Consider the following 14,793-nt stretch of genomic DNA (forward strand, 5'->3'; position numbering starts at 1 on the left):
TTTTGATCAGAATATTTACCTTATATGGTCTGAAATCCTACATATCAAAAATATAACTATTATGATAAGTTACTATAGTATAGTAAGGACATTTAGTGGTACTCGGTGGTAGTCTTTTAAATTTAATATTATTAAAAAAAGGAAAACATTGTCTGTAACCTTTTCTTGTTGGTCTATACACATAAAAAATCATGAAAATTATTTTTTTATGTATATGGCCGGCTAATGTACGTGTACTATATACTTGATTTTAATCGTTAACATGTTAAACTCTATACAATTTTGGGTACATGTCTTGTTGTATTTACGACATCACATTTATTTTGAATTCATCATATTTTAATTAAATATAGTTAAAGAAATCAAAAGGGGAAAAAACTTGCACTTATTTTGTTTGGTAGTGTATTGTCATCAAGATTAAAGAAATTATATAGGTCGGTTGTCTTTTTTATTGTAATTATAATTTATTATATAAATTTGCACTTATTTTTAAGTACTACATTAAATATTAATGGATAAACATGTTATTTCAGTAATTTTATGTTACCCAATTGATATTAAATTGGTTTAAATATAATTATAAAATATATATGTAATTATATTGTTATGTTATCACTTATTATCATAGAATTTTTAATTAAATGTTGAAAAAATTATGAGTAGGAGATTTTGTGCCTATATTATTATATATATGTAATATATATTCAAAAATATCGTCTTAAAAGAAATAGGTACATTAATAATGTAATGTTGGTCGTCAAATTGTATTGCATTTTATAAATGGTTTTATGGTTGGATTTTTAATACTTCTAGATAAAACATATTTATTTGAATTACTTTAGTTCTTATTAATACTATACCTATAATAATAAATAGATAGGTACAATATTTTTTTTTCTGACCAAGTGTTGCCAATTTTAATCTTACAAATTAGCTTAAAAATATGTAGATAGTCATTTTAAATTGTTTATTGATATTTTTATTTTAAACGAATTATATTTATGAGTCACTATTATTTGTAATTCGAACATAATTCTCCTTTCAGTTCTATCATTTTTTTTTTATGTTATTAATATTACTATATACTATTGTTATTATTATTATTATTTGAAACTTTTAATCCCGTACTCACATTTTATAATAATAATGATACTAACGAGATATGGCCTCTGGGGGAAAAATATGAAAGAAAAACCGCCACTTTACCGTGCGGTTTCGAGTGCAATGCGAAAATCTAATGATCCGCGGCAACAAGTTGCCCGGCGGCTCCGACGCTGTTGCCGCGTGTCCGCACGCCGCCCGAAGACGTTAGCTTTTAATATTTTTCTCCCCTAAATACACGTGCATCGTACACGTGTCCATTAGTTTTTGCAACCCACTTCATTTATTCGTTAGCTAAAAGAAATTTGTCATGGGTCATGATGACGAAATTTTCACGTCACCGATTATAATTTGTTCACACGATGTTATTATTGTTATTAGCTATTTATGGGTAATTCACGTGTGTATTGTGTTGTGTTTCTTTATTCTTAATCTAGACTTAATATTTTATACATATTCATTGTAATAATATGTGTTTATTATTTATGTTAATTTTGGAGGATGTTATACAGAATTTATCCAAAAGCTCATTTTTGATAATTTAGCCGGTTTATAAATATAATATAAAAATGTGTTTGTTGTGCTCTATACATATTTATACTAAAACCAACTATTTCTCGTACATAAAATATAGAGAATAAACCATAAATCTCCTGTTCGTCGCGCCCTCCGAAGATTAATAGAGTGACAACATAAAGAGGTCTTGAAATTCTCTCCCTACTGGCTATTAGAGTAATTAATAACTGGCGGCCAGAAAAAAGAGGGTTTAAAATATAAACAGGGGGCATGGGGCAAATAGCCAAATATATACAATGTGTATATAAATATGTCTATGTGTAGAAAACTATCGAGGTCATAAATACGCAATAGGCTGATAAAAACACGCAAGTTAATTTAATTGCTGACCAATGTTTTTGAATTTACAAACCACAGTTCAACTGTTTTAATATTAAATTAGTTTATGTCGTTATTCATTACACATATTTGGTTGTTTTTTTTTACAGAACGATAAAGACGAAGAAGACACTATTTCTATGACATCAGTAAGTGTAAAGTACCTATGTATTGGATAATTTTCTTATTAACCAATTATTAATTTTCAACAGCTGGATCCTAAGACTAAAGAATGGGTCGTCAAATCAGCAAAATGCGACTATCAAGCTTTGGCAAAACTAGCTTCTGAAAATTCTGGAATTGCAAAGTTCAAGGTAAGGTTACTTTTTATTATTGTGACTTATGTTTAATAGAGTATTATTCTTAGAAATGGGTACTAACATGTATTTAGAGAGAAGGATATTTAAGTATATTTTATAATTAAAAATATCTGAATTCAAAAAGCATACAATATACATACATATAGAAATATATATTTTTAACTCAAATAAAATACTAAAAAAATTGTTTTAATAATAATAAATAAATAATCAATAATTTGGAAACCATTAACTCATCTACATTAAAAATTGAAGCATCAATAAGTATATGCATAACTTAGTTTCATCGTTGAAACTTATTTAGAACTGATATAATAAGCTATATTATACATTCATTTTAATAACAATTTATAATTTAAGTTTGCTAATTAGTTCTTATTAATTAAGTCTGTTTTATTACTATTTTATACTGTATATTATGTATAATATATTCGGTTTAAAGAAACTACCGTTCAACTTATTTCTATAAAGATACTTATTTAGCCAATTTAGTCTTGATAGAAACGTTTGATCGTTATCGTGAAGTTCTATTGTTTTTACGATTTTATTGATAAAAGAACAATGGAATTATAATAGTTGAATACAGCGACTGATCAGTGATCATTATAATAAATTCTAAAGTTTCAATTTACTATATAGTAAATAATATACTATTATATTTTATATTTGTGTTTTTTTTTGTTTGTGTGTGCTTGCATGTGTGTAATATAGGTTCTTATTAAATAACAAAACATAATCCTTGTAACTTATTATGATTGAACATCAAACGATATTTTATATATAAAAGTACTAAAGTACTTATATAATCTAAATGATTAGATTATTATACCTATTGTATTTGATCATTTTAGAAAATCATTTTCAGTTTTAATTTTTATGATGATGAATCCGTGAAACCATGAATAAGTTGTATACATCATATTTTTAATAACAATTTTGACTTTATATATTTTTTTATATTCCTATTTATATTTATTCTCATAGTGTATGATAAATGATAGTATATACTCAAAATTTGATTGATTACAATTTGATTGGGTATTTTTTTTTTTTATTACGGTTGAATGTTTTTTAAATTAAATATTTTTATTTTTGATTCGTGTGCTTGAAATACATTAAATCAGTCTTTAATTATAACTAAACAAATTACTCTATAGTGAATATTATTAAATGTTGCTGTATTATAAATATGTTATCTTTAAACAACGTCAAATATTCTGCCGTAAGTTATTTAAAAAATATATTAAATATCGAGTTTAATGTAACAAAGAATATTCATTGGAACAAAATATGTGGTTTTCACTTCAAATTGTCATACATTTTCATGTATGAACTCATAATATAGGCGTCTACGTTAGCAAATGTTATCGGAATTTTAGCTTGACTATGGTCGACGAGAATTGTATTTCTTTTTGCTGCACTTTACCTTAGAACGTCCGCACAACAATCGGATTATAAAGGGACTGGAAAAACTTGTCTCCGGGTCGGTTAGATATAAGCGATGAATATACATAGTGTATATTATGTATATGGGATGCAACAAATTTGATAATCAAAATCGTTGGCTTTGAATATGCAAATCCTGAAATGTAAATTGATCCTGACGGCCGGGACCTCGTTTCTCTTTGTGTGGCCGATAAATACACACACACATAGCCGTAACACCCGTAATAATTAAATCATCCCGAGGACACAGCGTTCTGTAGTGTGGTGAAAACAGTGTTAAAGAGGAAGAGGGGGGAATTGTCCCCTGCGATTAAAATGCCGGACCCGGGGATATTTTAATTAATGCCCGGGCCCGAAAACCGGGGGACCTGTGCCAAAAGGCGGGAATCTCTTGCCAACCACCGCAAAACAAGTCTGCTGTCATCCCTCTGACTATAATATACAATACCTAACTTCCCTTGCCCATAGCTGTGCTCGCGGCCAATGTACTGTCGAATAATACCAACGGGTAGTATAGTTCGCGTGTATAATAATATTATTCGGCCTCCAGGATGCCTCCGGGACGTACATGGGTCTCAATTAATTCCGCCGCCGTTGCTGGACACGGTTTTCCCAAAATGCAACCATCACCGCCACTACCGCCGGTCTGCCGGTCCCTTCCAAACAAACCATCGATCCCATTGATTTTCACAATAAACTATACACGCCTCCTTCCGTCTCGTCCGTTGTTCTCGAAATTAGGTGGCCAATCAGTCCATATATTCTGTATAATATGTTTATTATAATTAACTTTCGTATAATGAATTGGTAAATAGTTTGCATAGAATATGTTCGCATGTTAAAACGTTTTTGAAATTCTATACATCTGACGTAACAGAATTAGGGGAGACAAGGGTTAACAACGTTAATTGAAACACAAAATATCTTGATTTACACTTCCTATTGATATTAACATTTTACCAAACTCGTTTGTTGTATGAAAACATCGTTAGAATATATTAATAAAGCAATGCGGCGAATCTATACAAATAATTTAGATTTAACTATCACGTAAAGTTATATACATTTTTGTTTTTTGGTTATGACAGGAATTTTAATTTCAATACAAAATAGTTTTTCTATTCTTTGTAAATATAGGTGCCTGTTACGTATTATAATTATTTAACTTGATAAATGATATTAGTAGTTTTATTATTATTAGTAAATCGTTAAGTAAATAATATAATAAATTATTATTAAGTTTAGTATATTATACTTTTTTTCAAATTAAATTTAATCATTTTTAATAACACACTTAAATTGTTTTAAAATTCTATTTTTTTTAATTTATTGGGAATAAAAAAGTAGTAATTAGTAATTAAAGACTTAAGTTAGAATAACTTACTGTAAAATACCTAACCCGGTGTCTAAACGCATTATTTAAAACGAGTGTTAGGTATAATAAATAATAATTATGTATACATTACTCTACGTATATGTAGGTACTTGGTTATATAATATATTTAATTTTGATTTCTAATTATGACTAACTATTTATGAGGTCTATATAATATGTTGTTTCTATATTAATGACTTAATAATGCTATGTTGACTATTATGAGACAGTTAAACGGTACGTTGTATTTTAAAATGTTTTAATTACATGAAAATTCCAGAAATATAATATTATAAGTAGTTAATTTTTTTTTTGAATTTCCTTAAGATATTTTGAGTGAAGTACCTACTAATTTGATAAATAATCGAAGGTTTAATTTATTTATTTATAATTAGAAACTTTGTGCTTAGTTGTTTGTACTTAACTTTTAATTTGAAAAAAAGAAATATTCTGTTATCATATTATACGTTTTCATAATATAATAAAAAATAGTTAAACAGTAGATATCGTATTGTTTTAATTTTTTTTGTACTACTTATCAATTAAATTAAATTTCAATTTTTATTCAATGTTTTTTTGTAAAAATTTTAATTTAAAAAAAAATATCAAATATAGATTTGGTATGTTAAATAATTCTGTCAAATATTTTTTCGATAAACCTAAATTTTAATTTAAAGATTATGAAAAAATAATATTCTTTATTATTACTCAGATATATTGACCATAACACTCTTGTTATTTTAGAATATTTAACATAATAGTATAAGAATCTTACATTATATATACTTTAAATTAATTTTAATGTATGCTTGCGAATTTTCTTGAAAGTCACTAAATCGTTTAACTATGAAAATTAATTTTTGATTGATCTGAATTAATGTAATTTGTCCTGAAAGTCAAAAGATTCATCCTCGACTAGAATTATTTATGAATAATGGCCGTTGGTATTTAAGGGCTAGATTTAAATGTAAAAGTCTAACTTTTAATTATACATTTATACTGTTATATATTTTACTTATTTTTGGCCATGTTTAGACACAAATACAAATCTGTGTTTAAATAAACATTATTATTTATTTACCTTTAGGCTAAATTTAAAATGTTTGATTCTTATAATTTTTAAATAAAATGTTTTGTTATTAAATATTAAAATAATATTAATGACTGATTAATGTGCTTAATTTGTTCTTAAAACATAAATGTATTTATTTATCCACATTTTTTAATCTCGAAAATTACTGATCCTTGATATATCTTAGTAATTAGTTTTATCACTAAGTACATCAATTAAATAGGGCTTTGTACTACAGAATCAACCTGTCAATTTAGAATTAACTGACTTACAGAGATTTTGGGCTTAAAAAAATCCTTCTCGACAGATCATTGCGGATTATGGCGATTTGAAAAATTAAACGACTTAGAGAACATTCAATCGTTGTGATGGTCTTTTTTTATCCATAAAAACGAAAATTCATTAAACGTTTGGCCGTTGTTGTTTATTTAGGCGCACCCAACGGAAATGTATGGTTTGGTTCCCTTTCAAAAACAACAAGTCCATTATTTTAGTGGCTGTACGCGTTTCTGACACCCTTCAAACTTCAATATTATTATCACTGACTCGAGACCGCGCGTGATAGCAGAGCCATAGGAGCAGTAGTGTAGATATATGTTTACGTGTATATATATGTATATATATATACATATTATACACGGTTCAAGCGCGTGCCGGTGATATATTATTATGGTCCTCGGGGAGAGGCTGTCACAAAGCGAATAGGCGGGTCATAGTGCGATCCGTCTTCTCCAACGAACCCTTTTAATCCACAGCCACACTCTTCCACTTTGCCCTCGCGGGACCTTTGTTTTACACCGAGTCTGCATCTGTTGTCGTGTCGTATTGTGTGCGAGTGAGCAGCGCGCGCGCTATACTTGCTAGCGGCCGCTGCTGCCGCCTATCCGGCAAATAAATTGGTTGTGCGGAGAAACCGCCAATTTATGGTTTTTCGGCAACACACCCATCCCCCTATATTATTTCCTCCGCTCATTCCCGAAAATACTACCATTGACCCCCTAGTGTGATTGGAGGGGGGTGTCAATAGAATAAGAGGAGAAAGCGAAAGGCGTTAACCAGCCCCTATTTTTCTTTTACCCCTTCTTCCGCTCTCATTGACGTCTTATCCGAACGACTGTTTTTGGACCTCATCGCAATTCATTGGTAAACATGCTATACGTAGATACGATTTTCCTACGCTCATTTGTTCATATTGCTGTTAATTCTGTTGAGTATTCTTGAATATTAAACTTACAGCATTGTTCTGTAGAATTCAAATTAATTTAAATTAATGAGAACTAAATAGTTTATTTATTTTGATTTGATTACTTATAGTAGTGAATTATATGATCACAGTAAATATTATTTTAAATTATATTGTAAATAACGATGATTTATTTTTGAAGTTATCAAATTTAAAATGTATTTTGTTTTTAATATAATATTTCTATGATGGCACTTAGATAGTTCATTTTTTGTTAGTTACTTAATAAAGCAGGATTGCAGTTGAGACCGAAAATAAGAATTTAAAAATTAGGGCTTTAAAACTTAGTTTTTATAGGTACTGATACTTACTATAATACTATAAATACTTGAGTCAATTATTAACTTATTAAAAAAGTTTTATTAAAGAATGGTTAGTTCAGAAGTATAACATTTGTTTAAACTTACCAATACTATGTGTTTTTTAATCTGCTTAATAATTAATTTAATAATAAAACACTAACGATCTGTGTGTTTAAAAATTAAATATAAATAAATGAATTATATTTGTATTGGAATTTTTCAAAATATATTAACATAAATTATATTTTAATCATTGCCATTATAAGTATAAAGTATATTAGAGATACATAATATATATATTTTAGAGTAAAGAGAAAAATATTTTAGAAATAAGAAAAAATATTTAGGTACAATATGTAGTGTGATCTATGAAGCCATATAAGACATGTAATATACATATTTAAGTGTTAACTTTTTGAAAATTGTATGTTATTTGAGAAGACGGGTATGTCTACACTAAATTATTACCTTATTTTACGTTTTGACTCATGTCTGGATGAATTTAGATTTAACTAATATGTGATACGTAGGTATGTTTGGGATTTTTTTGACATGTGTTTTGGATTGACTTTCGTTGTGGCATTATAATTACTTTAGTCGGAACATTCTAAAACGAAATAGGTTTTGCTCAATCAATTTTAATTTAGAAAATATTTTTATTCATTAATAATATCTAAACTTGATGATAAGTAGATACTCTATGACTGTCTCTATGTAATGTTTATTTGTACATTCATTATAATCTTAAGTTATGTTTGTTTACATATTTTATATTTTATAACTTATTATTTCCTGTTACATTTGATAATCATTAATTTTCTACACTGCTTTAATTATATTGTATTATGGTAAACAGATTTAGCGCTAACATTGAAATAATTCAAATGTTAATATTTATAGGTATTATAAATCAAAGATAATATTGTGTAATCTTGAATATATTATATTTTAAAATTGAATGTTGTCACGTTCAAAATTATATTAAATCTATAATAAGTTGTACTTCTAATTTTATAATCAGTAATACACAACTAGTATTTATTTTGTTTTTCGTATGTTTTTAATAGTGTTGGATTCGTAAATGTGGTCTCTTACAAAACGTTTGTAAAAACTTATTGTTTATAAGATGTATGATAATAATTGTATGACATCTGAATAGATACGTATGCTTTTTGTCGACGCATGTCACGTGCAAACATGAATAATATTTTCAATACAATTTTATCATTTTTGTCAGAAAACACGTGTCGGCGACATTGTTTCTGTGGTATAAAATAAAAAATAAGTATATAATTAAAGATATTATCTTTAATTTTTATAATTTGTTCATCAGTTGAATAGTTGATACAACTATGTAGTTACATTGTGGCTCTACAGATAGTGGCATTTTTCGAATGTCAACGACTGGCGCTTCGTACACTGTTGTAGTTATAATAAGTCATTTCGAAAAAAAGAAAATAGTGTTCTAACATATTATAGCTTTAACACTGTTACTCGATGTTATATGTGAATGATACATTTGTTTGTATATGAAATACATTAGTATTGCCGATTGCTTGTTGCTGTATTACATGAACTGCAGCATATATCGAGTACAAATTTTGTGTGTATTATAATATAGTTTAGTGAAATGTGCCAAAACCAAATTGTTGCAAGGAGCAAGTAGTCACTGCTGTTTTACACGATCGGAGTTAATTTACCATTTAATATCGGTAGTTTTAAAATAGCATAACGAACTTAGGGAGGGCAATGGGGAGATTATTGGTAGACTTGCACATGTAGAACAGCTCATATTTTTTTCCGAGTAGTATCTTTACAGGGGGAGAGGGTTAACAAGCTGTGTTTTACAAGTGCTTTCCGTTGTACGACTTAATGTCGTCTACTTTATACCGCGCGACATTTTGGCACTGACTAATCGCCGTCCATCTTACCGTCGTCCAATGTATTTTATACGTAGTAGTCGCTTCAGTGTTACGACACCGAAATAATATTATTAACGGTCGTCCGTTGGTTTTTGGCAATCAACCTTATAAACAACTATTTTTATTCAAACTCCCGATTTAGGATACGGGGCCATACGTATACTTTAAAAACACAATTGTTTTAAAAAAAAAATTTTAAAAAAAATATAGGAAATATTCTCAGTAAAATATTCTCATCTGTTCTTCTGACATGGCATAAATATTAAATTGAATAAAAGAACAATGTTATGAATCATACGTATTATTAGAATAGGTATAGATATAGGCTTCAATTTTTTTGGCTATAGACAATCAATCAGTTTCGACTAAAGATAAATGTCAATTGATTTATTAATTTCAAATGCAGACATAATTTTTCTTGGTATTTTATGAAGAGCAAAAAAAAAGCACAATAGCAATAACTTCTGTTGTACATCAAAGAGATTGGTGTTAATTACCGAATTATTAATTGTAGAGGCTGACTTATGTAGGACGATTAATACGAGGGAAAAATTATAAAAATAAATGCCGATCTTTACCGTTCGTGGAATAACAATATAATATAATCGAAAAAAATTGATGGTCTCATCGAAACAAGTTTGCGAATTATAAAAAAAATACACTTGTCGTCGCATATGCTTTTATGATATTACAGACACGTGGAATGCTATAGGTAAAAAAAATATATTGTATAATATCATAAATTCGTTCACATGACATGCTGTATGGATAATATAATACTACACATAATATAACCTATAACTTTATAGTTATATTAGTAGCATACTTCAAAACGAGTTCGATATGTTATTGCCGAATTGGATGATTTCTTGTTGCTCAATACTTGTAGAATGAATGTTAATGATGCGATAGATTACTTATATTACGGCAATATGACACTTGGGAAAATTTGTTCCGTGATAATAGTTTACAATTATAATTAATATACTTCATAATTGTATCAATGTTGTGATTAATTATTCATTTACTTTGTAAAAATGCTGTAATATTTTTAATTAATTTAAAAAAAACGTTCGTGTTACATCGTATTCTATTTTAGTAATTTTAAATTTGGTGGTGTGCGTATTGATATATACAATAGAATATATTGCACTAGAGCATAAAAATACTAACTGATATAATAATATACTGAGTTATTATGTATGATAGATTATATTGTGGGGGTATAATTATTGAGGATCTAAAGTAAAGGTATATTATATGTAATTGATATATAAATTAGACAGATTGATATTTGGTGGGGATATTTTATGAAAGATGAATTCCCTTGGGCATTTATATACTTGTCAGTGCTTATAACGTTCCATTAAACGGCCTGCAAATTAGATTTTGACGTTTCATCGAAAAATTTCTTGACCCTAATTGCATTTTTAAGTGCAAACCGCATTGACGGGTGATTCGTAAAATAGGTATATATAATAAAGCTGAATTCGATAAAATATATAGTTTTTGACTCATTTTATGGCTTATACTTAAATTTACTTTGATTTTTTAGAAAAGTACTTCAAATCCTATGGACAAATAAATAAACGTATTGCTTAATTAATTTTAATAGTAGGTATGAACATAATAAGAACAATTAATTTGCATATTATATAGGTACTGTATATATGTTTTTGTAAAATAAGTTTATATGTTTCTCAATGAATATTTCATTAAAATGTCTCAACACGTCAATATTATAGTTAGTGTTTAATATCTTGTGTCACATTAAGAATTTGTACGATTCATTAAACCGTATGTATAAGAGAAACCGTGTTTTTATACAATGAATTCTTATACAATAAATCATAATCGTACTTGATGACAACGTATAGCAGCATTATAATTGTCTATACTCATCGCTGACACATGACAACATAATATATAACCTATTTGTAGACAATTTTTACAAATATTTATCTTTTACTGTAATTAGATTTATGTTTACCTACATCACGTTCGTTAGGTTTTTGTCGCTGTTGTATTATATCTATGTACATAATATTATATTATATTTATAAGATGTGCGCTGTGGTAAACAGAGCTGCAGAATAAATCGTTGCCGTAATTTTGGTGAACCTTGCAGTGCACTCGTTAAATTTAACCGTAATTATATTATTCGAACGATTAAAACTTCATAATACATTTTTGGAAAACGGTAGCCCGAGGAGAACACGTCATATTTTTCACTCCCACATCGTGGTACATGTTTTTACCTTTACCATATATTCCCTGCGCCCGCGGCCTTGCGCACAATTAGTGAACCAAAAACGCAATACGACAACGACGACGAATTTCGATATATCTATGATACGTACAATATAATAATAGTTACAGTAACCATCATCGTAATAATAAACAGTACATAACAATAACATGGTAATATTATTATGAGCTATTCCGTAAATTTACCTATGTATCGTATATTATATACTAATTAGTATAGCACCATCGTTTTTTGCCCGCAGGGGGGCTGTATCGGTATTGCTCTATGAGTATTATGACGCTAAACGAGCAGAGGACACAAAAATATTATTTCCGTCTGTTTTTGACTGGGTGAAGGACGAAGTTACATGCACGCACCGAGTGCTCTACTCGTCCGGTTCGAAATATGACTATATCATAATATTGTACGCATAACACACGGCATCACGATATATCCTCATAGTCATAGTCGTATATATGTGTAATATATACACATGCTTGACGTCTGACTGCTGTACGCGTTTAAATAATATATATATTTCCACACCACGTAAACACAAAACGTACATTGTACGCATAATTAAAACTCACATATTTAACACACTCAGCTCTGCAGTAATAGTCCCTGCTCGACCGCGCGCGCGTCCCGTTCACCACTAATTAACTAGCCATCATCTCCCCGCGCGACGGTGTCGAGAATTTCCATTAAACCTGCAGAAAACAAGTCAAAACACAGCTCTTTAACTCTGATGGCTATACGCGTATACGACCCCCGACGTGTCCAACCTCTGGAGAGGGGGGAGGGGAGGATTGTTGAGTGGGGGGGGGTCGTATAGAGGGTTTTTATGCTCTCGCCATGTGTGTCATAATTAGACGGCCGTATATCATGTTATTATACGTACGCCTAGCATATATACGCATATTATTATAGTGCGTCGTTGTCGGTAGTCGTGATGGAGAGAGCGGTGAGTGGGCCGCCGAATTAGATCACGTGGCCTTTTTATACTAATTAACGCGAGTTCTCCGCAAAAGTGTCGCGTTCCGTGTTCACGCAATTTGTTTGGGGTTTAAACAAGCAAACTGCACGTCTTCAAGACGTCTTGTTCGCACCACCATCGCTACCTGTGACTTACACTAGCTACGCCCTATCGACATTGCAGAATACGTCCTTACGATCCGCGGTTGCGCTTACCGTGGTCCCGGGAATCCGGTTCGTGGGAAACGAAGAACGCGTGACTCCACGTGGATCTTTTATTTTTTTTTCAGCAGGGTTCGTTGATATAAACCTGTACTTAATTATACCACATGTATACGTCATACGTCGTAATATATCAAAAGCCGGGGTTCGTATACAAATCGCATTCAAGATTTACCCCTTCGAACAAAATATATATATTTTTTTAAACAGACACATATGCATACGGTTGACTGTGAGTTAACTGCCAATATACCTATTGGTGCGTTATAATACTGTGAACCCAAATCGGGCGGCGGCACCCTGGCGCCACCTCGCCGGATACGATCGGAAATTCATCGCACGAAGAAATACCTGTTTTTTTTTTTGTTCACCCAGAATTATTGTCGTATATTTTTTAATGCGTTTACGATGCAAATTTATTCAATCTCAAAACTAAAGATGCGTGTGTATACAACGGTCACTAGACGCTTGAAAGTACTAGCCTGAAAAATACGATTTTCGAATTGAAGGTGTTGTCGCATGCATTACGTTTATAAAAACAATATGTTAATGAATACGAAACATTTCTGTGTGTAAAATAAGAATAATATACACAATAAACATTTATCAAAACGTTATTTTTTTTCTTCGAAATATCGAAATAAATAACTATTTACTAATACAAACAAGTATATAAGTATATATAATAATATAAACTCTTCGTTTTGTTAATCTTTACAATAGAATAGTATTATCTTACAATCGATCGATTCTCTTAAGTTATATTATATGAAATTTTATATTTTCGTGTTTGTAGTTTTCACCACAAAACCAAATAAAATGTTTTAAATAATGGATTACATTAAAAATGTTTATAATATATAGTATAATGAGTAATAACTAACTAATTTACGAATTTAGTACGTTACGGTTTTCGAGCCTATAACATGACGATCAATCAAATATAATCTATGTAATAAGTTATAATATTAATTTTCAATAATACAAAAGCACTATTGTAACAAAATGTTATAATTTAAAATTTATTAAGCTATTTCAAATAGTATTGTTTTTCAATTACATAACAATATAATATAAATACTTTACTATAAACTAGTTTATGTGTGTTTTAAATATTAATTATTTATATAATAAAAAAGATGGAACCTCCCCAAACTGTAGCGATGATATCCGTGTTGTAGTCTTGTATCGAAGGTGGTTCAAGTTAGAACGAAGTCGATGGGATGTGTTCGCGGAATTACGAAATTAAAAACGCTGCAGAGCTATATATATCGACAGAGAAATAATATTGCCGCTGGCGGGTGCGTCTGGATGATTTGTAGTCACTACTTTTCCACAATAAGCAACAATAATGTGTGTGCACGCGCGCACGCGTGTACATATAAAATATTATGCTTTATTCATACACGTAACATATTTTTAATAGGTTGTTAACGGACGGCCGTATAGTGATGATGTTATAAATCAAACCATGCAGGGAATCTGCTGTGTGGATACCCCTTCGATATAATTCTCTTTGGATCCCATATATATATGTAGGTAGGTAGGTTCTGTATATATATATATTATACGCACTGCAGCCACCGCGATAAATATCAACATAATAATAAAATTAGGTATAGGTACGTAAATGATATCGAAATACCGATGACCGCATTGAAAACGATTCGATA

At 29.6% G+C, this 14,793-nt stretch overlaps 1 protein-coding gene across 2 annotated transcripts in view; it reads left to right on the forward strand.

Moving 5' to 3' along the window:
* Positions 1–14,793, forward strand: part of LOC114132045 (uncharacterized) — a 53,887-nt gene that overhangs the window by 7,700 nt on the left and 31,394 nt on the right. For both annotated transcript variants that reach the window (XM_050197981.1, XM_050197980.1), the window contains 2 exons: positions 2,106–2,144; positions 2,208–2,309. In XM_050197981.1, the coding sequence (XP_050053938.1) occupies positions 2,106–2,144; positions 2,208–2,309 (141 nt within the window). The remainder of the gene's footprint in view (positions 1–2,105; positions 2,145–2,207; positions 2,310–14,793) is intronic.

Source organism: Aphis gossypii, chromosome 1 (assembly GCF_020184175.1).
Source record: "Aphis gossypii isolate Hap1 chromosome 1, ASM2018417v2, whole genome shotgun sequence".
Taxonomy (NCBI): Eukaryota; Metazoa; Arthropoda; class Insecta; order Hemiptera; family Aphididae; genus Aphis; species Aphis gossypii.